We start from the raw sequence: 27,150 nt of genomic DNA, 5'->3' as shown, positions 1-27,150 counted from the left end.
TTAAGGAAATATTATTGTTTGGTCATTTTTTTTAAAGCCATTATACACTATCGGTAAACAGTATTGTCCAAATCCTACACTTCGTGTATCACAACTTATATATATAATAACAATCCTGTGGAAATTTAGGCTCAATCGGACATCGGAGTCTGGAGAAAATAACGGGAAAACCCACTCCTGTTTTCGTGCGTTTCGCCGTGTCATGACATGTGTTCATAACAAATCCGTAATTCTCGCTAACGAGAATTTATGTTGTTTTACCGTTTTCTCAAAAAGTAAAGCATTTCATGGACTGATATTTCAAGAGAAGTCTTTCACCATTACCTTCTGTAAACCCTGTAAATTATTTGTAAATCTGTGAACTTTTTTTTTTTTTACTGTACCGAAAGGGTCCAATGGCTTTAACCATCTCTGAGGTTTCTGAGGGCTGGCATCCGTTCATGAACAGCGATGGGTACCAATGTGAATGAACTCAAGGTTTTTTTTTAATTGCCGCTTTATTACTATTTTCTCAGGAAGTTAAAAGCCAACTATAGATTATGGTTTGGCTATTTTTGTTCCCACCAAAAACATTTGAATCGGAGAAAGGATTCATGAATCGTCACTGAGATTTCTGAGGGCTACCAGTGTCCGTTCGCGAATTCTGCAAACAGCGATGCGGTTAGTGACTGTAAGACGATACAACTTCGTATGTTATGATTATAAGTCAAGCTTTACTCCAGATAATGAGAGTTGACCGTTACATGCGGGCGGCCATGTTATAAGGTGATACAATGCATTATGGGAAGTAAACACTAGACTTGAGTCAGTCTGCTTATGGCATACTGCTACAGTGACCGCTGAACGTGGAGGAAATCGAAGTGCTAGTCTTTAACTATTTTCTCAAGACGTTTAGTAGATTTTAGCTCTTCATTCACCTTAGAAAGGGGACTAGTGACGTATCATGCAAGGGGTCCATAGGGAAGGTACACGTTTGGTAATTACTCAAAACAAATAATTAAAACTGACTTGGTAACAAGCATTGGAGAGCTTTTGATAGTTTATTGCATTGTGAGAAACGGCTCCCTCTGAAGTAGCATAAATTTTGAGAAAGAGGTAATTTCTCACTAAAACAATAAAAGACTTCTAGCCAAAAGTCTTTTATTCCTATCTAAAAGCACACAAATTCGCCCAACAAGGGTGTTTTTTTCTCTCATATCATTTTCTCGCATCTTCATAGTCCAATTTAGCTCAAATTTTCACAGGCTTGTTATTTTGTGTTTATGTTGGGATACATCAAGTGAGAAGACTGGTCTTTGACAATTACCAAACGTGTACCTTCCCTTTAAAGTGTGATTGTAAGTATCAACGTTAATAACACTTACTGGAGTCGTCGTACTCGCTTACTTGATACCACAATGGTCCTCCTTGCCCTCCTACAATGAATACAACATGGAAAGTCACCCACATTGAGTTTTCAAGGGAGGCGATCGACAGCGGTGGTGAATACCCGCCAAAAGACCCCAGCTGAGATGACTCAATTGTTGGATCTACGCCACTCCCTACAGTCGTAATGGTGACATCGGTTAAGTTCTGGTGTTTCACGTCGAGAAGAATCCTTTATTATACGAGAAAGCATGAGACCTTTATCATGCTAACACATCTTGGTCATGTTCCATATATCCAATTACAGCAATGGATGCTAAGAAGCATTGTACAAAACGAAACCAGACTATGTTGAAAAGGTTTTGTTAAAAATAGTACCATAGTGTAAAGTGTGTCAGTTTTTTTTTTTTCTTCTGAAAGTGTCACCGCAATCTGTAATCGATCATGTCATCAACGTGTTCCAGACAGGTTGCTAGTTGTTTTATAAAGTCAAATCTACTCCTACCATTTGATGTTTAAGATCAATCACTGAAAGGCATTATCTTGAAAATATTGTAATTTCCTCAATGTGTGTTATCATTGAACACAGTTACAACACTGTTTGTTTATATCATTAATGTTTCAACGCACATGTGAGAACCTTTTACATTTGACTGATTCGTGCTTAAGTCCTTCTCAGATCAATACAAAAAGGTACTGTTTTGTAAGTGTATGAGCTTACTATGATGGTGTCACAAAGTGTTCAAAAACACACCACATTTAAAGTATTGGTACTTTCATTTTGTTGTCCCATGCTTTGAAGGTTCCCTTTGGTTTTGCCAACGGAAACGTAGAAGACAGTCCGCGTGTCTTTTTTCCTGATCCTTAAGACTTCGATTTGAATGTGTATGACATGTCCCTAACTCGTACAAACCCAAACCCAATACCTCGTCCGTTAGCAAATGCGTGGCTTCGACTTCCCAGTTTAAAAAAACATCTAAAAACCCACTCCTATGTTTTAATGCATTTCCTCTGTGGTTTTCATTTGTCTTGTTGTAGCGTTTTGTAACCGCTGGAAAGGGGGCATTCTACTAAAAAGCTGTTAATAATAGCAAATAATTATTATAAATATATCTTTGAAAAAAAAAAGACGCTCACCTGTATCCGGGCCTTGCGGTGAATATCCAGAGACAGGCAGTTTGTGGTGGAAATCCCGTTTCAAGGGATGAAATGTTATACGTGTTATCTGGATAGTCTTCAAGACTGATATATCTCTCACTTCCACAAAATGAACTTGCTGCAGAAAGAAAGAATTAGGAAAGGGATTTACAGGCATGAAACATAATAAATCTTACAGAAAACAAACAGATGACATGATCAAGTTTAAGGCAAGTTTTACATGCAACTTGGAGGAACCAGCTGCGTTCGTTTGATGCTACGGAATCACTTTGGTCGCACTTGAGTATTATTTCAAAAAAAATGTCTTACGATCTCAAAGAACATTTGAGTAAACAATAAAATGTGATGGCCTTTCCTTGAAGGAGATTTCCTGGAACTAGATGCCTGCAAGTTGCCGTGTGTGACATGATCCAAGAAGATCTGTTCACATAATGCAACTTTTACATGCAATTTAGAGGCATCCAACTGCAGTTCGTGCTACAGGACCTTTTTGGCAGCACAAGTAAGTTTTCAGTTACGGTTGCCATAAAAAAAATGTGTGAAAATTCAAATGTAAATGCCTTTCCTTTAACAGCAGTGGACACCATTGGTTATTACTCAAAATAATTATCAGCATATAACCTTACTTTGAAACGAGTATAAATGGGAAGATGTTGATAATATAAAACATTGTGAGAAACGGTCCCTCTGAAGTAACGTAGTTTTCGAGAGAGAAGTTATTTTCTGCGAATTTGATTTCGAGACCTCAGATTTAGAATTTGTGGTCTCGAAATCAAGCATCTGAAAGCACACAACTTCGTGTGACAAGGTTTTTTTTCTTTCATTACTATCTCGCAACTTCGATGATTAATTGAGCTCAATTTCACAGGTTTGTTATGTTATGCATACATGTATGTTGAGATACACCAAGTTAAAAGACTGGTCTTTGACAATTTGCAATAGTGTCCAGGGTCTTTAAGAAACTGGCTGCCTGTAAATTGCATTGTGTGACACAACCCTCATAAATAGCATATTGATTCTCTGCCGAAACAGTTTTTATCAGATTTATGGGTGTTTGTTTTCTGTTCATTAATACTTTACTTACAGCATGATATCTCGTCAACAAAGTCTTGGCAGTGAAATTCTCCATCACAGATATACCTCTCCGGAAGACAGCCTTGGTCCCCAGTTGTTTCACACTGTAGGCCGGAGTCACACTGACCTATTTATACACAGCATGACAAGTTATACAGGATTACTATAGCGTCAATAGCACTAAGTCCTGGGGATAGAACTGACCCGGAACTCGCTTCAAATAATGTGACTACTTTTGAGGTGAACGCAGTAACTTAATGTTGTCCAAAAATCAAGAGCTATACATAAAGGTTCAGGTTGAAAAGATCGAAGAAGAACGAGAGAGAACCAGTTGCTCTATGACCAATTGCCTCTCTTTTATTTTGTTACATTCTTGAGCGGGCGTGTATAGGTAGATCAGCCGCACAGTTACATATTCTGGTACACTTCAATGAACCAATTCCAGGTGTAGATCTAGTGGGCAAGAAATGCTAGAAAAAAAAATGGCACTGCGAAATCGATCACACCTTGGAGCGAGGTATCGTTGGCCGAGAGTCATGCACAGCGCATACAGGCCTGTTTTCAATTTGTTTGACATCAAAGATGGTGGAGAATGCATGCAATAGGTCTGATAATATAAACGTGGTTTGGCATGTGCGTCAAAAGAGCTTTCAGGTCTCAGTTGGGTTCTGTGAAGATGCTATCTCTGTTAACAGAGTATATTAATCTCTTCCAAAAGCTCATGTGCAGAGCTGTATAATGAAATACCTGCAACAACTTGGTATTATGAGCCATTAAGTGTCAACAACACACGGGTCCACACACACATGGGTTCCAGACTAGTCTACCCGCTGGGTTGTATGTGCTACATTTGGACTGAAATGGCAATCAGCATAACCACGTGACCCAAGAAAACTTGTTCCTCTACGTATGTCGAAACTCTCCCTACAGACCTTCACCATTGTCGATTAACAAACAGCGCATGGACGACCGAATGTTAGAAAAACATTTCTGCAAACTTTTAATTAAATAAAATACCTCCCAAAACTGATTGATTTGATTCTGTTAAAATTCAACACTCTTTTCGAAAAGTTGTGTGATATTGTTACAAAACTGTGGCCATTTGTTTTTTGTTTTGCATTTATGGCTTTCCGTAGTTTTCTAACCTCGGTTGGCAAAAACTCGGGCTGTGACGTTGCAAAAGAAAGGTCTATACCATAGAGCTATATATATATAGCTCTATGGTCTATCCACTGCTCCGCTCAATAAGGCCACTCTCTTTGTCACATTTATGTACATCATAGGACTACGTACCACATGATAGCTCATCAGATTTATCCCAGCAATGAAAGATGCCATCACATACATTAGATTCGTTGATACACTGGTACCCGCTCCTACATGCGACTTCGTATTCACCAGAACAGTTCACTGCACGGCGAAAACAACAGACAAAGTCTTTCAATTATTTTGAAAGACACGGTACAAACTTCCGGGATTTATTTCATACGTTAAAAGGCAGTGCATGGATGGACACTATATGAAACTTTCGGGACGCTTGGTGGCAGCAGACTTACCATGTAAAATCCATTGTCTTGGTCATGTGCGCAGGCTCAGAACTACGTAAACAATGGCAATTTACCTGGTAAGTCTGCTGCAACCTAGCGTTCCAAAGTCTCCCATTGGTAATTACTAAAAACAATCGGTAGCGAGCAATGGGAGTGCTAATGGTAATATAAAACATTGTGAGAAACGGCCTGTTCTGATCTCAAGTGTCGTAGTTTTTGAGACGAGGTAGTTTCTCACTCAAATATTAAAAGACTAGCTTTTGCTTTGAAGCCTTTTATATCTGACAGCACACAAATATGTTGAACAAAGGTATTTTGTTTCATTATTTTTTTTTTGCAGCTTCGATGACCAGTTCAGTCGAAGTTTCACAGATTTGTTATTTTTATGCATTTGAGGGGATACACCAAGTGAGGATAATGGTCTTTGAAAGTTACCAAAGGTGTCCAGTGCCTTTTAATAATTGCAGCTTCTGAAACTGTAATTCAACAATAAAATTAAACAAAAACGTTATATTTTCTAGTGGCACTTTCAAAAATAAAATCTTGCAGCCAATCAGATCGTTACCTCCAGGGGTTTCGGGATTGCCATTTTCCCCCTTAAAAAGGCAAGAATAACCAGACATTACCAAGCATTACCAAGTATTACTTAAACATTAAGCAGAGTCTATACTGAAAAATGTTCACGTCTTAGACCATCTTACCTAACTGATCAAGTACTGATAATTCCAGAATGAAGTGAGCATCATCGACAAGATAATTTCTTTTAACCTCCAAGGTCGCCCAGACTTTGTTCCCCTCTGATGAAGCAGTTAGGGGTGCTGTCCCTCCCGTCCTTTCCCAAATAATACGAGTCTGGTCGACCAGTCGACCATTTCCAACCATTAGAATAGCATCGTAGATGTTAAACTTCACCGTTTGGATTAAAACTGCAGTTCCTTGAGGCGCCGTGATGAACCAGACGCAGTTGGTGTTGTTAGAATATGAAGCTGGAGCATTTGGAGAAAGCAGCTGATGGGTTTGATCTTGTTGTAGTTGAATGACGTGACTCCCACATGATGGGGCTAGAAAGAAAAAAATTGTCAAATTAATAGACTCTTACTCAATGCTCAGTGACCCAATATCATGCTTATGGCGCGAGATATTTTCTTCCACGGTAAAAACAAATATGCCCCTCTGTATCCCACCTGGATTTCTAAAACCAGGTGAGCAACCTGGTGTACTGAGCTTGAAGCTGTTCCCTTTTGGGCCATTGTTGTTGAGTCTGGAAGAACGTACTACCTAGAAGAACCCTATAAACCTATGAACTTAACCAGAACCATAAATCACTCACCACAACCAATTTCATCCTGCAGATTGTTGCATTGCTTCATGCCATCACAAATGATGATTGGAGAGGAACACAGCCAAAACTCAGTCACACTATAATGCTTACACGCAAACTCCATGGGTTGGCACATATCTATGGGTTAGGTTCGAACAGGACGATGCAATTAGGAACAACAAAATAAGACTAAAAAAAGCACATTTTCGACAGTTTTGCCTAGTACCTAGGATGTATGCATGCGTCTGCAGGCAATCATGGAATTTTGACAATTAGTGGTTAGCTGCTCGGACTTGGCCAATGGGAGACTTTGGAACGCTAGGTGGCAGCAGACTTAACAGGTAAATTTCCATTGTTTACGTAGTTCTGAGCATGCGCACATTACCGAGAACAATGGGTTTATACCTGGTAAGTGTGCTGCCAACAAGCGTCCCAAAAGCCACCCATTAAATACAGTCCTTTATTATGGAATCCGTTATTAACTCACCACTGCACCCTATCTCATCAGAATAGTCATCGCAGTTGGGCAGACCATCACATCTCGCATTGTTCGATACACACTGAATGCCAGTGTCGCATAGAAACTCATCTCCGCTACACGTGACTGTCACAAGAAAATACGTAGTAATACAGGATGAGTCAAACAGAAGTTGTCCGGAATTGGTGATTTTTTACAAAACAAACAAATGACACTCAAAAGTTCAACAAAACATTGATCATTCTTCAGAAGAGTTATTTTGATAAAGGTACACATTTTGAATGAATATTATATCTGCAAGAAAGTGTTATTTATACACAAGAAAGTGTTATTTATACACGCTTTGGTGTAAATTCTGATTCTTGTTACGGTACAATAATAACATAATAAAACCATTATTATAGCGCATATCACCGTGGGTGGTCCCTATGCGCTGTTAAAGGAAATCAACAGTTATCGTACAAAGTAAACAGCTATGTTTTTAACCGGGTTTTGAATTATTATGATGTCTCAGCATGTTTGACAACTTAATTTAACTTAATTTTACTTAAAATGCATTTATAAAGCGCTATAACTGAAATGAAGATGTACTTGAACTTTGATTGTAGTTGTTTATTGGTGATCATATACCCGTGGTTGATTAAGATGCACTCACGGGACTTTGGTGATTAATAGAAGTGATTCGATGATTAGATTAACCTGGATATTTAAGAATTATTTGAGGAATTTACGTGATTAGTTTGGATTTGGACTTGTATAATGGCGATTGGTATGATCATGGAAATATTGGAGTTTTGATTCAAGAGAGGGCGCTATAACAAAAACTGTCCCGATGCGGAGACTTTCTGACAATAACACTACTTAACAACCTCTGGAAGACTGTTCCATAACTGAACTGCTGCATATTGGAAAGGGCGGAACCGTTTTGGTTTTGATAACTGGGGGAGTCAGAAAGGATTTATTTGAACTTTGAAGATCGCAGATTTCTGGGTGTTTTGTACTCCTGAACTAAGCTTTGAAGATAAACAGGGGCAATATCATGGATACATTGATGAATTGTAAAATCAATTCTAGCCCGTATTGGTACCCAATGCTACAAACTGTGGAGGGGAAAACGGGATATGTGGTATTAATGGCTAGTGGTGGACTTCTAATAAAACCAAATGGTTTGGATCGGTACCATACTATAGGACGATCACAGCATACTCATCGAAACGTCGAGCTGAAACCTACATTATTTTCATTTCAGAACCACCCCAACTCATCAAGAGATCATCATATTACATTGTTTTAACGCAGACCTTATTCCACTATGCAATGTTTCAAATCCTTCTTTAAATATGGATTTAATGGGAGACTTTGGAACGCTAGGTGGCAGCAGACTTACCAGGTAAATCTATTGGGTGCATTCGATTAGCTTCGCTGGGTCAAAAAAAAATAAAAATAAAAAAATAAAACAAAATGGGCCCACACAATTACATCCACAACTAAACTTTCATCGATATCAAGAAACATACATTATAACAATAAGTCGCTCCCTTGTGGGGAATTACCAAAACTATACACCAAAACATCAACAAACAAACAAGCCGAAATCTATAAGTATACATAAAATTAGTATTAAACGGCATGGACAAATAGAAACAAATGGCAAAACACTGATATCATTTGTTTTGAAACACAAAGAAAAGGAGAAAAACACAAATAAAGAATAAAAGACAAACAACCCAAATAATAAAAGTATAGAGCTTAAAATCCTCAATCATTTTGAATACAATTCCCAACCAAATTATACACAGTTGGCCTTCCGAATACGCCTCTCTTACAATGCATGCATAAGGTAAGTCGTCTATAACCCAAAACGACGTGGGCGCAGCCACTGCAAGTAGTGGCGGACGTGCGCCATAGCTCCACTTTTGGTTAGAATTATGACGTCATGCATACAAATTAAGAGAGGCGTGTATATAACACCCTCACCCACATTACATTTCGAAATAATTATTTGTGTAAAGGATTTTCATCATCTAGCGGGGTGCCGCGCAAGGCGCGGCATCCCGCTAGTTTCTATTACTTGTATCAAAGATCATAGAGCGCCGTGGGCGCAAGATTGGGAACTCACGCGCAAACGCGCTATACGATCTTTGCTTGTAATACGTAGTTCTGAGCATTCGCACATTATAGAGAACATCCCGCTAGTTTCTATTACTTGTATCAAACATCATAGAGCGCCGTGGGCGCAAGATTGGGAACTCACGCGCAAACGCGCTATACGATCTTTGCTTGTAATACGTAGTTCTGAGCATGCGCACATTATAGAGAACAATGGATTTTAACTGGTAAGTATGCTACCACCAAGTTTTGGAAAGTCTCCTATTCTTACCACTTTCATTTAGTGCCGTTACATGTAGACTAAAGACCGACGACGACGATGACTGACGATCCTCGTGGTTGGCGTGCGCAAGCATCACCCAAATAGACTCATTTCTCACTGCCCTGTCTCTGGGGACACTTGGTCCGCCCATATTTCCCTCTGGATAAAAGACGATATAATCGGGAATGCTCATGCCATAACTGTTTAAAGCATCATCAACGGTAACGTTTGATAAAGAGACTACGAAAACAGACGAGTACACTAAGTCATAGGTAGAAAACTGTAGTAGCATCCGGCTTGAGGGTGGTGCTTTGAACTGCCAAACACAAATATACGATGTGACGTCTGGGTTCTGAATGCTGACCTCTTTGTTGATCTCGAGGTCAAAGTTTGTCCGTCCGCAATAATCTGTTGAAGAATGAAACGAGCAGAATGGGGGCAGCTCATTAAAGGCATATGGACACACTTGGTAATCTCAAAATATATATATTTTTGCATAAAAACGTTTTTTGGGGGGTTTTAGTAACGAGTAACGGAGAGCTTTAAATAGTATAAAACATTATTGTTGGAAAGAAGTGATTTCCCACTAAAATATTTGTGCTTTTTCTGTCATTCTTTTCTAACAACTGACCCCATTTTCTTTCATTCTTTTCTAACAACTGACCAATAATATTGAGCCTAAGCAAGGGATATCATAATTACACCGAGTTAGAATAACGCATGGTCTTGTGTGCCTTTAAAGGCAGGGGACTTTATTGGTAATTACTCAAAATATTATTAGCATAAAACCTTAATTGGTAACGAGTAATGGGGAGAGGTTGGTAATATCAAACATTGCGAGAAACGGCTCCCTCTGAAGTGGAGTACTTTTCGAGAAAGAAGTAACTTTCCACGAATTTGATTTTGAGACCTCAGATTTAGAACTTAATGGCTCGAGAAATCAAGCATCTGAAAGCAGCTCTAACATCTGAAAGCACACAACTTCGTCTGACAAAGGTGTTTTTGATATTTCGTTATTACCTGGCAACTTCGATAACCGATTGAGCTCAAATTTTCACAGGTTTGTTATTTTATGCATATGTTGAGGTACATCAAGTGAGAAGACCGGTCTTTGACAATTACCAATAGTGTTCAGTGTCTTTAACTTCCGTTTAAAAACAAACGAAGCTGATGAAGAAAATAAAATTTGGAGTTGGTTTTGTTGGTGGTTGGCATGAATGAACCAACTTTGTTCTTTTGTCTTATTTTAGCACTGCATCTTATGAGTGCTCCTTTCAAATCGAGAGGGATCACTAACGGCATATCTTTTCTTATACAAAAATTAGATTTCTCCTGACAAATTACTTGTTTTCTATTTGAAAAAGATAGACATTAATTAGTTGTTTTCTCTTCATATGTACACACGAAAAATAGTGCTTTGTCCAAGTACTACGCGTACTAACGTACTGTTTATTTATGTTCTTTTTATTTGGACTATTTTGATTTGTGCGGGTTGTCTTTTTCCTCATTCAACCATAGCGAGCACTTGTTGAGGGTAGGGCCACATCAAAAATTAAGCCACCCGGCTTTACAGCGTGTTTTTCAGGAGTATTTCTGAAGTGTCTTAAAACCATGCAGGTAAGCAACTGGATGAACTGGCCCAGCTTCAAGCCACTCCCTTTGGGCCGGTGTTGTCAAGTCCACAACCATTGCTCCCCCTACTAGAACCAAACAATATACACAACCTTAAGCTGGGATTAATCCCCAGAGTCAATCCTTTAACACTCGCCCATTGTACTTCACTGGAAGTATGGTCAGGCAGATGGCTCAGTTTAACATTAATATAGGTTTTCTCGGTCAATTTCGGGAAATGAGCAGCCAATTTAACCACCAACTTATTCTATTTGGCACGAAATTTAATGCTACTGCATTTGAAAAGGGTCATTCGATTTCGTTATAAGACTAGTCAAATGTACTTTTATGTTGTTCGATTTAACAAAATAATCATTCAATTTAACAAGTCATCAAAGCAGTATTCAAATTTACAGACGCTTCTAAAGGCGTATGGGTGTCACGAAAAAAATGACGATACGCTAAATTGAACGGAGTGCTAAATAGTTTCCCCGGAATTTAACTCGACTCAAAACGAAATCGAACGGCCGAATTCTGAATTTGAAGCGAAGTAACACCTGGAAAGGCAAAACAATTTTAATTATTAAAAACGCATGAAAATGAAATTGACTGCTAATTTGCCGAATTTGACCTAAAACCTATACTTTATCACTTTTTAAAACAGCTCCAGACCAGACAGAATAACAGTCTGCAAGAATATACCAAGGGGTGGGGCGTTTTTTGTTTATTTCTTACCCAGGAAGAAAAAATCTCACGCCTAACAAAAACACAGCTTTGTTGAGTAATATCCTGGCGTTGATTGAGCTCAACAATTGTGGGTTGAACATTGCCGAAGAAATAAATTAGGATATACAATGGCACTATAAGACTTCCGTATTGTACTAAGGCAAAACAACAAGTTTATTTTTACCGCAGTTAATTTCGTCGGAGTAATCCATGTCGCAGTGAACTTGACCATCACATACCGCGCTGGGGTGAAGGCAAACTTTCAAGCTGTAGTCCGGCTGGCAAATAAAGTCATCTCCACAATCTGTGAAAAAAACAAGTAATACGAATTACGGTCACAATAAACACTGTAAAGTCGTAATGTAGTAACAATAACTTTTGTTTATGCAAGTCGCCCAAAACAAGGCTTGGAGCCTCCAGGTAAAGGGCTACAATGAATAAAACATAGACATACAGAAACTCAGTGCAGCTGAAGGTAGGAATTGACATTCCTCTTGAAAGATGGAAGATCATAGGATGAAGGGAAACATGCACCAGACAAGGAGTTCCAAACAGATGTAGTACTAGGGAAAAAGCTACAGAAATTCAGCACTTCAGCGGGTTTTGTTTGTTTGTTTGTTTGTTTGTTTTGTTTTTTTTGTGGGGGGAGAGTTTTGGGAGGTCTTTTTTATGCACGCAGCTCATCGGTATACTTGCATTCATTGAACATTCAAATTTTCGAGTTCGGCTGTTTTGCCATGGTGCGGCCGAGCGGAGAATGGTGATCGTAACGGCAGAGTTCGGCGGTTAGCAGAGCCATGAAATTGGGCCCTGCTCAAGGGACAAACTGTCGGTCGATACAGTGTAAACTAGTCATCGTATTAGAGAAACCCCTACACTTTCTTTACTCAGTTTATACGAAGATAAATTATAGATTTGTATAACCCCACACACATAGGCCATTTTTACAACCACGGCTTCAGCTCCAGATTCGGTTAAGGCTTCAGCTTGGCCCCGCGGTTGTTTTGACATTATTGCACGTGCTTTTTGCATATGTGCTCAGGGCTTCAGACGAGACAGCGAAGCCTGAAGCCGAATCCAAACCGAAGTCGTGAATTCGAAAAGGGCAATAGATCCATGTTGCTTTATGTGGGCTTCGCTTCCCATCACGTATCATATTTCATGGGTAAGTTTTCGCGGTCGTAACCAATACATGTTTCGGTTGACCTTGCAATGGGTTAACCACTGGCCATTGACCGTCACAGTTATTGGTTACGACCACAAAACGTACCTTTGCCATTGGAATGTGTATAAAGCTGTTAACCAGGAATCAGTCATAAATAATTCGTAAAATGTGCTGGTAAGCTTAGTAAAATAATGACAGTTTTCTTTTAAATACTATTTTTATGATGTTAACTATTTTGAAAGGATTAATTCAAATGATTCGTCATGTTTGACAGAGTCAGACATAAGGGAGGTTTAGCTGCACGTTAAGCCCGGTTTATACTTCCTGCGAATGCAAATGCGATACGAATACGTCACAAGTTCGCAACGAAAAAATCGCAGCAGCTCCCTCTGCCCAACTCACTTGCGAATATCGCTGCGAAATGAGGGTTGTGACGTCAAATTCACACCAAATTCGCGTCACATTCGCATGAAGTATGAACCGGGCTTTACGCGAGCAAACACGTGAAAGTGAACAGTCGTTTCTATGTGGCGTCACCACTCTGTGCTTATTACGGAGGTTTAGCTGCACGTTCCGCGTGAACGTGAACGTGAACGTGAACGTCAGAAAACCGTGTCGTCAAAATCTCACGTTTTTAGCATACTTGAAGTTACAATTTTTCACGTCAGGTACGTACATGCGCGCAGACGTCGTACGTGAGCATGCAATAAGCCCAAAGTGGACGTCACTCAGAAACAACACAATTTGTTGACGTTGACAATTCATACTTCGCAACATTTGCCGTGTGTTTGAAGCGTTCGTTACAAATTCGGAGCGGTTACCCGTCACGCCCCATGTCCTAACGAAGATCCGTCAATTTACAAACCGACATTCGCCTCGACATTCTTTAGCATTGGTAAGCCATTGTTAACGTCTGTAAAGCATGCGTAAGTGTTGGCAACGTTCGTAAAGGCACCTGTAAGACTTTTGTAACCTTCGCGGGTCCCCTTTCTAACAAATGTGGTGTTGCTGTTTGTCAAACCCACAAGTGGCCAGAGCGAAATTCGCCCCGGTTTTTATAGCAATCGCGGTCGCGTAATCCATTGTTCGAAATTTAGTCAGAAAATGGCAAGACATTGGCAACGATGGAAAGACATTCGTAACATTCCTAAGTGCATTATTAACGTTTGTAAGCCCTTTCGTAAGCATTCGTAACACTCGCTAGCCATTGCTTCATTTGTTTGAAATTGTTGGTAAGGCTCAGTCGCGACGTGCGCAACGTTCGTTGCCTATTTATAAGGCATTGGCTAGCATTGTCAGGCGTTGGTAAGCATTCGTCATATATTGTTTAGGAGAGGTCGAGGGACGACCGAGGGGTGACCAAGATGAAAACATCACCATCCAATCGCAATAATTGTTTGGCGAATTTAACGCGAATGTAAACATTTCTATTCGCAAGAATTTATTCATAATCTCAAGAATATTCGTCACATTTTGATTGAGTGATCTTCGATAAGGGGTGGAGAATGACTAGTGAACGTTCCGAAATTGTTACCAACGCTTACGAAACACGGCGAATGTGAGAGTAGCATTACTTGTTACAAAGTGAGGTTTTATGCTGATAATTATTTTGAGTAATTACCAATAGTGTCAACTGCCTTTAAGCCCGGTTCACACTTCCAATGAATACGAATGCGGTACGAGTTTTGACGTCACAACTTCGGAATAATTGAACTGTGCTGAACTCCTGCAAATCATTCGTTGCGAAAACAATCATGTGACGTCAAAATCCTCTTTACATTTGTATTCGCAGGAAGTTTGAACCGGTATACAACATGTGGCGATTTTGCTGGTGGCCAAAGTTCTCCATTTTCTGCCTCGAGCAAAATGTTTCTTGTTCTATTTATACCAACGCAAACTGAGAAGACTTCAGTGAAACCCAAATTCAGCGACAACGCAAGAAGAGCGGTGAATTTGTGGATTGCGATCTCTTCTCAAGTGTAACAGCGTTAATATGTAACGGGGACTTAAAGGCAGTGGACACTATTTGTAATAACTCAAAATAATTAATAGCATAAAACCTTACTTGGTAACGAGTATTGGGGAGCTCTTGATAGTATACAAATATTGACTGCTTCGAGTGCTATGGTTAAAACTATTACTCCCGAGGTGATCCCAGAGCGTTCTATTTTCCCGAGGCGAAGCCGAGGCAAAATAGAACGCTCCAGGGATCACCGAGGGAGTCATTATAGTTTTAACCATTGCACGAGTAAAAGCGGTCAATATTTGTTTTATAATACCCCAAAACATTTCTAAATACTGTACTATTAAGTTACAGACCTGAATGCTACAATCCACGGACGACGCGAATACAGATTGCGAAAACTTTTACTGTGCTGCATGTAGTGTCATGTTTTTGTAATCCGAAAATTGGGTACAGACTATTATTTTATCATCCTGCGTACACGCAACGGACGTCTGGGTATTGCACGCCGTGTGGTGGTCTTCGGACTAGCGCACGGCAAACCGATGCACTATCACACGGCCGTCGTCTAGTAAAACTAAGACATATCACGTGACGCGCTCTAAACCAATGAAAAGGCAGAATATTGGTAAGGGGTGTTATAATATATGTTAAAAACATTGTGAAAAACGGCTCCCTCTGAAGTAACGTAGTTTTCGAGAAAGAAGTAATTTCCACGAATTTGATTTCGATACCTCAGATTTAGAATTTTTTTGAGGTCTCGAAATCAAGCATCTGAAAGCACACAAATTCGTCAGACATGGGTGTTTTTTTCTTTCATGGTGTAATGCTTTTTTGTTTTGTTTTAGAAAGATGCAACAATTTAAACTCATAACGAAAAGTTCAATGCACACAGCGCGCATTTAATTTTCCCGAACGCAGATTCGTTTTAGACCGTACCATTATATTCATGGGTAAGAACAGCGCGTACTTGCAATTTGTGCGTGGGTCGAGTTGAGTTCCCCTGCATTTATGTACGATGAAACGTACATGAAAGTCTGCAAATCGCGTGAATAAGGGTGGACATATAAAGCTGAATATTCTTATAATTCTTATTTAATTAATCTGTTGACTTATAGGCTATGCATTTATATAATAAATCTCCCATTACGTCTTTCAAAACAGTAGAAGATAGTCATAAGTACATTTGGCAAAACGACAAATAAAATCAGTTCAAAAGTTCATTTCAAATTAATTTATTCAACAGACAACAGTCAATTCCAAATGTTCAAAAATCTCATGTCCAAATTTTCAACTTTTAACATTGTAAATAAAATCTTAATTTTACAATTAAGGTGGTTAAAAATGCAACGATTGTTGAAATTGATTAAAAAGGTATTATGTGAGCCCCAGAAATAGTGAAGTTTATTAAAAGTAACCCCGTCCTAAAAAAAATAGAAACTGCAGATTAGTTTTGCTTGATAATTCAATAATACAATTATGGTAGTTTAGGGATTGGTATGTAGACCTAAACATTCCTTGTATTATTAAGTGTGCATCCAAGTTAATGTTTTTTTACGACACATATTATTTTTGTTTGTTAATTTACTGAATTAAAGACCTTTAAGCCCGCTTTTCAATTTGTTCATACATAACTTCATATAACTTCACAAAAGTTGTGTTACAAATTTAAAACATCAACAACAATACCAAAACTTTCATACATGAAAGTAGAAATCCACTGAGAAAACTCTGTATTGTATGTCACAAGCTTAGATTATCAGTAAATAATATACTGCTTTATGTTTATTTTTGGCACAATGTGTTTTCATGACTCACTTTGCATACATGTTCGTTTGACCCATTTGTTTGCAGTTTGAACCTCTTACAGTCAGTGGTTTTCTATTGCAGTCTGCATATAGCATCTTCATTCGATGTTGTTTAAACATGATCTGTTCGAGGGCATCTAAACCTCGGTGGTTTGTGGATCTGAAAAACCAACATGTGGTGTAGTCATTTAATTTTTCCAGAGCCTGTTGTGAAAACTGGCTGATACATCCATGCTTATGCAATGACTCTGGGAGATGGTTCATGAGGAGATGCATATATGGGGTGACATCCTTACGCTGATACACTTCAGTATACAACTTTACCCAGTTCCGACAAAATGTCTCAAACTTGTTGATCTCATCTACACTTCAGAGTCTTTTTTAGTTGGTCTATCATGTATACAAAATCCTTCCACAGTGTTTTGATGAGACTCAGTTTGGGATGTCCAGGAACGATTTCATCAAGGTCCATTTTGGAAAATATTTTTACGTGCTCTGGTCCTGTGAAATCCCTGCTTGTTACTTTCTTTTGCTCCTTATCTACATAAAAATTCCACTCAATTTTCAGACTGTGAACAAACTGTTCAAATTTTGCCATATGTTTACACTTTTCTGCTGAATATTGGGTACTCTGTCTTTCTATTTGGTCGAGTTGCCGGAGGTATGAAATAAGTTGTATCATTAATTGATCAGCCAGTCTCAGGAAAAGATGAAGTGTGTCAGGCACAACATGTGTAACTTCAATATTTTCAAACAAAGGAGGATGGCTACAATTATATGCATGTTTCTTAGGTCCAGATGCCATCTGTGTGATTTCTCCCTTGGTTCTCGCTCCTTCTTCAAGATTTGTCATAGACCACTCTTTTGAAGTGTCCCATCTCAGTTCAGATGGACATTTGCACCAAAGACAGGAATACTTACTCCCAAAAGAATCAATTCCCATCACCTGGCTCAAGAATTTTAGGTCACCCCTAAAAAGAATTCAAGTGTGTATTCCGTATCTTCCACTACAACAGATTTTGTCTCACAGATCTCAGAAATCAGTTCTGAAAGTGCACTCTTCATACTTTCATACTTTTCTGGTACCTTTAGAATGGCCAACAGATACTGCCCATCTGCCCCACTACAGCTTTCACCAATGATACAGAAAGTGATATTCACTATGTGTATCCGTTTGCCAAATTTGGTGCCATCACCACTTATTTTGATCTGGATAGTGTTCTTAGACAGTATATCTTGATTTGATTGATCAGAATTACTCAACCTATTAACAAGACATTCCTTGAATGATTGCCAAACTCCTTGTCTATTACCAATTTCATTGATTGTACAACCACTGTTCAGTTCACTCTTTCTCTTTTGAAGCACATGTTCTTTAGGTAGAGCTGCACACTGATGTGTCAACTCACGGTATGTTCTAGTACTGACATTGAATTTGTCTGTAACATAGATGATGTTGTCAACTTTCATTCAGTAGTTATTTCCACATTATCACATTCATTGTTTGCTGAAGGACTACTGAATGAAATTTCAATCAATTTACCATTTGGGTCCTTCACCATAGCACTCACATGAACAAATGAATTCAGTGAAATTGTTTCTTTCAGATCAGATATGTTTTGGCTGAACTGTCGCCTGACATGTGACTTGCTGTAACTCAATTTGTTCTTATTTCTTCCTCTTTTTGTTTATTTCTCACTAACCGGTCAATTCTTCGCTGCAACTCCCTTGTTTCTTTTTCAGCCTGAAACAGTTTCTTTTGAGTTTCATGTATTTCTTTTCGAGCCCTTTTACTGACTTGTTGTTCACTTTGGAGCTGTTCCTCAAGTTTTCTTTTAGTAGGGCTTCCAGTTTTGTGTTTGACTTTTAGTTCAAAGTTTGTCATTTTCCATTTGTCATAAGTCTTTTGGTATGCACGACCTCCCCTGCATATTTTCAATTTGGCGAACATACCTCTGACTTTTATTTGCATCGACTTGATGAGTGTGAATCTTTTCCAATTTGATTGCATTTTCATTCATGATGTGCTCTATCATTCTTGCAATATTTTGTTCTTCACAAGGTTTTGGAGACTGACTGGCCAGATCAAATAATACAAAATTATTCAGTGGAAGGTTCAGAACAAATGGGAAATCGTCAGAGGGCATGGCAAACACAGGGTTGACCAGTGGAAAAATTGCGATAACAATAAAAAACATGATAATAATGTTTGCCATGTTGTTCTTCCGAAGAAAAAAATACAAACTGAACAGTGTTTACAAAATGTACATGTTAGCTTGAGAAGCAATACCATAATACGTACCTTAATTCTGTGACAAAAATAAAGCTAGGTCAGTTTTGTTACCATTCCCGTGAACAAAACGTAATCTAAACATGCAACCACGTTCAATGTTTTGCTGAAAACTATTTTCTGTAAATTCAACAAGAGGCCGCCTATCATATATCCAAAATTCAACAGTGTTTCTGATTACATAACAGATATCTCCATATGCATTGATAATTCGAAAATACCAGTTTTGTCCAAGGATCGGGTTTAAGTCTTTGTAGGATTTGATGGTCATATGTGTCCCTCTCTTTACTGTTCCAAGTTTGCTGATTGCAGTGTAGTCCTCCCTCTGGATTGGTATAGAAAGTTGTATCAATTTTTCAGTCCTGCGATTTGAATTGAGTTGTTCTTTGATTACAACTTTCAACTGGTGTTGGAAATGATTGTCAAATGTTTTCTGAACAATATCAGCAGCCTGTCGCCATTCGTCATATACAGTTGGCCAGCCAATATAGTGTACCTTGTAATACAAAGAAAAATCCACTTGTTTTCGGTCAATGATTTTGAGATCATAGAGTTTTGTAGTTGGCCAGCGATGACTTGGACATCGGGACACTCTAGGGAGCCTGGTACCATTACGTAGTGCTTTGTAGTCTACTCTTCTGTTGCGTGGAACTCTGTCCATTACTAAAGAAATAATATAGAAGAAAAAAATTAAATAAACATAAAGCCTAACGGACTAAAATTAAAAACGGCAACAAACAAGGAGCTTCAATGCCATGGAATAGTTTACCTTCATCACAATGCAAAAATGTCACAGGCCATAATTAACTATAGTTAACTTTATATAATATAGGGCATATTTCTGTAATTAGGCATAGGGCCTAACTGTATTAATTTCTGTATTTTCATTTTATTGCCCCTGTCAAAACTTTGACACGTTACATGGCGTGTAGACGTACCTATATAGGCCTACATACATGTACATGATGACATGCATACACGCCCGCATTATGTAACTTTTATTTTGCCCTCGCACTCTTCAACCCCCCCATGATCAACAATGGTACGTTCATGTGACAGAGGTCAACATAAACTTTTTCATCGAATGCCAAATCAAAAGATTTAAGCCTTCCAAACGACACTTTTCTTCATATTATGTTAAGCATGAACTCAGCACTATAGTCTACACATACCAAACTTTCATGTTTTTGAAATCTTTTCATGTATATTACCCGAAAATATAAATTACTTACCAAAATGTTTCGGGTGAAGTTTTACGACGACGTGACTTGTGATGAGAGGTCACCGTGCGTAATGCTATGGAACACAGCTCGGGCGCGGGAAAAAGTTGGTCGCCTTTCAACAAAAAAGGCGCTATGTAGCACTCAACCAATCAGAATGAGTTTTACATGAGTCGAAAGGTGAAACTTTAAGCTATATTTAGATACTAGCTACAAAGACGAGCGACCTCTTTTGACAAGGATGTGTAAGCAACGGTGCGTCTAGTTGAGCATTTTGCGGACGAAAATTGACTATTTGCATTGACTTGTTAACTGTTTATACATTACAAATATGAAAGAGGCGTTATGTTGTGAATTGTTCAGATAATTTACTTTGGTATCATTAGAAAGCTTGTTTAATAAGCTTTTCGTTTGTACAACCTAGAAATTCATGCAATGTTGTGTTTGAAAGTAACGCTGTTTCCAAGGAAGAAAATCGTCATTTTATGTGCCGCGTTCACACAGTTAACGGTACACACGTGAATTACGGTGAGCAAACGCACAAAAGTTTTCGATGCAACGTTACGGATACATTTGACATACCTGCCTCGCTGGTCAACGACACTCGAGCTCGAAAACTGTAACTGCCATTTAAATGACTCTCCCCAACTCTCCTATTGAGCGCCAAACGCAATCTGGGCATCGGGTTTTCTGCTCCAAGAATAAAACGTCTGTATGTGTTCTCCTGCACGACAAACTTAGGCCACTCGTAATCAAATGGAAAAAACTCAACCACTAGCTCCAGATCTGGATGGTCGCTTCGAAGTTCAAGAATGTCTATGGACGTCAGGAAACCAATATCATTGATGATGAAATTCAGATCAAAGGTTGCTGATGTGCAGTTGGCAGGTGGCTTGTCTATTTCATCTGAGGATACCACGACGGCTTCGGTAGTATTAATGCTGACTAATCGTAAGGCGACAGTCGGACACAGTTGGGCTATCAAAAAGTGGTAAACAAAATTGAAACACAAACTGCTTTGTAAAAACTAAGTGGGCCCCGTTAACGACCAGGGCAAAATTTCCTATAAACTAGGCACAAAAACTTGCTTAGCAGAATGAAACAAGAATAACATTTTGAGCAAACAAATTAAATTCAGTTTTTTATTTACCTTTTTAATATTCTTTAACTCTCCCTTAAGGGGCTCAAGAAACAGGCAACGCCCAACGTAATTTATTAAACATGGCGTTTCTGCAAACCCTTACTTCGTTTTATCTTTAATACAATGCAAGGTTTGGAATATCACTTACCGGAGATCATGCATCCGCACAAGATGAATGCAAAAACCACCAGAAGGAGACGTAACTGAACGCCTTCCATGTTAATTACTTGGTGCACATGTACGTCATCAACTCTGATCTGTAAATTAAAGCAGTGTGTAGATGTATTATCATACAAAAACAGATTTATTCTTATAACAAGAATCAAGTATTCACTATCACGCAAGACTTGTTAACAAGTCGTTAAATGTCTGTCGCGGTGATAGCGTTCTGACATTCTCCGCGATTCCCGCGACGCTGGCGATATTCTCACGAGGCTGCTGTGCCCCCGCGAGACGACTGCTCTCGTGCCGTGCAAGCTCCCCGTCTGCGGCCAGCTGCTTCGAGCAAGAGCAGTGATCTAGCGAGAGCAGTATAGCGCGACAGACCATTAACGACTGGTCTACAAGTCTAATATCAGACTTCACTAAGCGTCATCAACCGCCATATTTGTTGATAAACAATGCAAACGTGCATACGTCCGTGTACGCGCTACGCACTTAGCCAGTGATAGCCTTGCACGCGTACACATTTGTTATCAAATATGGCGGACGATGACGCTAAGTGCAATCTTTTCTTGATTTGAGAGCACAGTCCCAACCCATGTAAACACACCGACGTCAGCCCTACGTAGGGCTTGAGTCGACAATGCTCGTTGCAAAGGTGTCGATAAACGGGGACCTTTACGCGAAGGCCGCCACTGTCGGCTCCACATATCGGCAAGGTCTGTCGGGTGGATTTTAGCCCGACCGCGTACCGACAGAAACAATAGCGAGGTTTCGTTGGCGCACGGTTAGAGTTTACTACTTTTGGTTGTATGTACGCGTTACCGTTCTGATGCAGGTGGTGCGGTTTTCGATGACTACCCGGTTACATTACAGATCTACAGAGATAGCACAATATTAAAAATGGCCAAACAGACAACCAAAACTAACACATCCCAAAAAATTCCAACCTGAAATGAATTATAAAGTATCATACAACATCTGTTTGTTGGTAAATTGGTTTTTTATCTTCTTTAAAGAAGAAAAGTTTTACTATTCGTTTTTACTTACACTTACATGTATGCGCCGCTTCTACTCGTGTCGAGAAAACCTTAACGCTTAACCAGATTGTGTAAAACGTCATACGTGTGCAAAGAGTGATGACGTCACAGGCAATAAAAGTCGTCCATCGCTGCGCTAAACGTACGCCAACGAAACCCTATATATTGGTCCTTTTGTGACGTCGTCATTAGAGAGTTTTCGCTATGAACGACGGATGGTTCGGCGACGGTGAAAATTGACCAACCGTTGTATCGAGTATCCATTCCTTGGACAACCCATTTCGATTTTTCAGGACGATGCAGATCTGCTTTGAGTTGATAACGTGACCAGGCGAATTGGGTATGCCGACTGCGAATGTGCAAAATCGGCAGTGCGTCAAAATAAGGGTCGTAGGTCAAAATGATGAATGTTTATCAATAGGTTGAACCACCAAACGTCGGTTTTAAAGGGTCTGTGTAACTTTTGTAGGACAAAAAACACAATGTCCACAGATTTACACTAAACTTACACAGTTGAAGTAATGATAGTAGAAAGCTTCCCTAAAAATATGACGTGCTGAGGTGCTGTAGTTTTTGGGAAGTGAGTAAAACAATATCATGAAAATAATTTTCGTCTCATGAGACGAAAATTATTTTAATCATTTATAAAGGTATTTTCATGACATTGTTTTACTCATTTCTCAAAAACTAAAGCACCTCAGTAAGTAATATTTGAAGGGAAGCTTTCCACTATCATTATCTTCAAACCCTGTAAGTTTAATGTAAATCTATGGACATTTTGAAAAGGTACCCAAATCCTTTAAGCAAAACACAGAATCATCCCAGGTAGGTACTGTCGTAGAAATCAAGGGACGACCGTACTCAAAGCCGACGAATGCGCAGATGACGCCAAAAGTTATAACTACCGTCGCAGAACCATCCGTCGGCGCAAACGAAAGACTTTTCCAAATGCTCTGCCAATGTTTTCAAGACCGAATTCCGACTTTCACCCAATGTCTCCACGACTAAACTGATAACAAAATGATCCTACGTTGGCAGGATGCTGACTCATGCAATATTGGCACAACCTTGGGCCAACGTGTAATCAGTATACGGCAATTACATTCCTAATAATGTAATTATTACGCTTTATTGATTACTTAAATCTACTTTTAATTACTGTGCTACTACATACACAAACACATACAAACATAGCCTCCAACCTAATGCTCAAACAGATTTTTTTTGGTTATTGTGTGCATGTGTGACAAATACCAAAGGTGTCCAGCGCCTTTAATAAGAATTACCGTCGGTGTGGCATACCTTCATGGTTTTTTTTTTTCCTGGTATGTTTAATATAATTTATAATATCACAATAGTATGTCAGCAATACGTGCAGATCACAATGTCTGTAAGAAACTAATTATAACCACCCACAGTCTATACTATGGAGTTAATGTTACTGCCGTCGATTTCACCAAACTCTTCCTAACTTAGGATTAATATTGGGACTTAGGATGAGTCCCAGCCTTGCACTGTTATATTTCAACCTGTAAGATTAGTCATAAGTTATAACTAGTTACTCGTCGTAACTCGAGACAGTATTAATCCTAGCGTTTCGTGAAATCAGCTGCTGGTCATTAAAGACAATGGACACTATTGGTAATTAATAAAGATAAGTCTCTTCACTTGGTGTATCTCAACATATGCATAAAATAACAAACCTATTAAAATTTGAGCTCAACTGGCCGTTGACGTTGCGAGATAGGTATAAAAGAAAAAAAACACCCATGTCACACGAAGTTGTGTGCATTCAGATGCTTGATTTCGAGACCTCAATTTCTAAATCTGAGATCTCGAAATCAAATTCGTGGAAAATTACTTCTTTCTCGAAAACTACCTCATTTCAAAGGGAGCCAATTCTCACAATGTTTTATACTAACAACCTTTCCCCATTATGCTACTCTCACATTTGGGCGAATATTCTTGCGAATATGGATATTTGAAATTCGCGGTGAATTCGCCCAAAGTTTGCGAATTGATAGTGAATATTTTTACGTTCGCCCTCGGTCACCCCTCGACCTGTCCGTACCAATATGTTACGAATTTGTATGAATGCTTAAAGTGGTGGACACTAAGTAAGGTTTTATGCTAATAAATATTTAGACTAATTGCCAATAGTGTCCACTGCTTTTAAAAGAGTCGTTATGCAACTTCAAGATCATTACAGCAATAACTGCTCGTAAACTCTGTTTTGTTTTTAATATAGAAGCAGGACGAGACAGTGATGGGGTGCCTGTATGCTCACACTGATGACGTCATAGCCAGCACAGTGGTTGACTGACCATTGGCAACTCGTTGGACATAACAATTTTGTTTTTATAGGTCACATGAGATGAATATTTCAATGAACGAATAGTTATAACAATAAAATACATAAATGGGGAAAATTTCACTGATCTGATTTCTCTTTCTGTAAAACAACTCTAAAGGGCGCCGGTGTCGCATGCAATTATGTCCTCTGTGCAATACTATCCGGAGAACATTATTGCATGTGCAATAATGTCCGCCGGACGGTTTTGCATATGCAATCGTCTCCGCCCGGACGCTGCTGCATATGCAGTTGTGTCCGTCCCGTGCAAAACCGTCCTTGTAGTAAATTAAACGTCCTTGGTAGACGGAACACGTTCGCCATTTTGTTTGACAAGCTAAGGGTGCATGTCATGAATGACATGGGAAATGTTCGGCCGTTGGGTATCTCTGCAATCATATTACGTGAATATTCATGCTGCATATACGTACGTAGGTTCAGTGCATGCACGCTCGCTATCTTACGTGCGCACATACATCTACAGTCATGTTCATGTCCGCCGGACGGTTTTGCATAGCCCCGGACACGATTGCATATGAAAAGTGTCCGGAGCGGACAGTATTGCATGGCGGACACAATTGCATCTGACACCGGTTCTAACAAAAGTTTATAGTAATAACGACTCGGTTTGATGACAATACTAACAACCGTCCATTGCAAAGGTACAACAAATAATATGTGTGGTTTGAAATTAAAACTTAGCATTATGCTGGTCATTATTATAGTAACGAATTTTAACGGGGAGCAGTGACATCAAATGGGGGCCCCCTTCCCCTTAGTTACTATACTCTCTATTGCTCATTATATCAACTATTTTGTGTGATTACCGTTAAAAGCAGTGGACACTATTGGTAATTACTCAAAATAATTATAAACACAAAACCTTACTTGGTAACGAGTAATTGGTAGCTGTTGATGGTATAAAACAGTGTGAGAAACGGCTCCCACTGAAGTAACGTAATTTTCGAGAAAGAAGTAATTTTTGACGAATTTGATTACTTGGTCACGAGTAATTGGTAGCTGTTGATGGTATAAAACAGTGTGAGAAACTGCTCCTCTGAAGTAACGTAATTTTCGAGAAAGAAGTAGTTTTCGACGAGTTTGATTTCGAGACCTCAGCATTAGATTTTGTGATCTAGAAATCAAGCATCTGAAAGCACACAACAATATTATCTCGCAACTTCGACGCAGGTTTGTTATTTTATGCATATGTTAAGATTGGTCGTTGACAATTACCAATAGTGTCCAGTGTCTTTAAACAATCAGTTAACAATAGAGTTAAATCAAAAAGTCGACTTTGGTTTCTCCGCGCCTCCCCCCAAAAAAATAAAAAATGCAATGGGAAAAATGAATTATTGTAATGCTCAGTGCGATTATAACTGCATGTCAGCATCACTCACTTCTCCCGAACTAATTGAATGCTTTTAACGTGCCCGTGTCTGTTTATATAACATCATAACTATCACGCACTTAGTGTTTCGTGTCATTGTGACATTGTCAATCAAAATGTTTTAAAGGCAGTGGACACTATTGGTAATTGTCAAAGACTAGCCTTCACAGTTGGTGTATCTCAACATATGCCTAAAATAACAAACCTGTGAAAATTTGAGCTCAATCGGTCATCGGTCATCATTGCGAGATAATATTGAAAGAAAAAATACCCTTGTCACACGACTTGTCACACGAAGTTTAGATAGTTGATTTCGAGACCTCAAGTTCTAAACTTGAGGTCTCGAAATCAAATTTGTGGAAAATTACTTCTTTTTCGAAAACTATGGCACTACAGTCCTAAGATTAATCTTTAGTTAGGAAGAGTTTGGTGAAATGGACAGCAGATCCCGTTTATGAATTTTCACTGTCCATAAATAATGTTGACAGCGTTTCCATAACGACCCTCGATTAACTGATTAATGTAGTGGCTTCTTCTTTAGCGCACATATCCGTCACCCAATTACGCCCAGTGGCACTATAACATACAGTATTTCCTGCAAGGTATGTGGGACTACGTTAAGATTATGAGGTCTTACCCTTAGCATTAAGGATCACCGGGTGAACCCCTTCTCTTTTCGATAAGAGCACTGGGTCGTTTTACGTGCGTAATACAACACACTGGACCGACAGCTTTACGTACCATCCGAAGGACGGAACATCAGAGGTAGTTCTCGTATTCAATTTCTGGGGCACAGAAACTGATATCCTTTTACATTACTTTGAAGTCAAATGTTTCTCAAACTGCGTTATACTATCGAAGGCTGTTTTAGGCTTTTCAAACCAAAAGTTTGTACAACCATGTAATAATCATTACGAAACGTATACATTGTAATGCATAAACAGATAAACAGATACTAAACAAAATGGAA

At 39.0% G+C, this 27,150-nt stretch overlaps 1 protein-coding gene across 2 annotated transcripts in view; it reads right to left on the bottom strand.

Annotated features, from left to right (window-relative positions):
- LOC117298813 overlaps positions 1 to 27,150 on the bottom strand; it is a 63,269-nt gene that overhangs the window by 19,191 nt on the left and 16,928 nt on the right. The window contains exons 2-12 of one of the 2 annotated variants that reach the window (XM_033782146.1): positions 21,387 to 21,495; positions 20,680 to 21,075; positions 11,836 to 11,955; positions 9,324 to 9,722; positions 6,953 to 7,069; positions 6,475 to 6,603; positions 5,846 to 6,205; positions 4,891 to 5,007; positions 3,608 to 3,724; positions 2,503 to 2,641; positions 1,365 to 1,597 (exon numbers count right to left, since the gene is read on the bottom strand). In XM_033782146.1, the coding sequence (XP_033638037.1) occupies positions 1,365 to 1,597; positions 2,503 to 2,641; positions 3,608 to 3,724; positions 4,891 to 5,007; positions 5,846 to 6,205; positions 6,475 to 6,603; positions 6,953 to 7,069; positions 9,324 to 9,722; positions 11,836 to 11,955; positions 20,680 to 21,075; positions 21,387 to 21,456 (2,197 nt within the window). In that variant the 5' untranslated portion in view covers positions 21,457 to 21,495. The remainder of the gene's footprint in view (positions 1 to 1,364; positions 1,598 to 2,502; positions 2,642 to 3,607; positions 3,725 to 4,890; positions 5,008 to 5,845; positions 6,206 to 6,474; positions 6,604 to 6,952; positions 7,070 to 9,323; positions 9,723 to 11,835; positions 11,956 to 20,679; positions 21,076 to 21,386; positions 21,496 to 27,150) is intronic. The other variant, XM_033782147.1, reaches the window with a different exon arrangement.

This window comes from Asterias rubens, chromosome 13, assembly GCF_902459465.1.
Source record: "Asterias rubens chromosome 13, eAstRub1.3, whole genome shotgun sequence".
Classification (NCBI taxonomy): Eukaryota; Metazoa; Echinodermata; class Asteroidea; order Forcipulatida; family Asteriidae; genus Asterias; species Asterias rubens.
The sequence above is the reverse complement of the archived record's forward strand: the minus strand, read 5'-3'. Positions and strand labels throughout refer to the sequence as shown.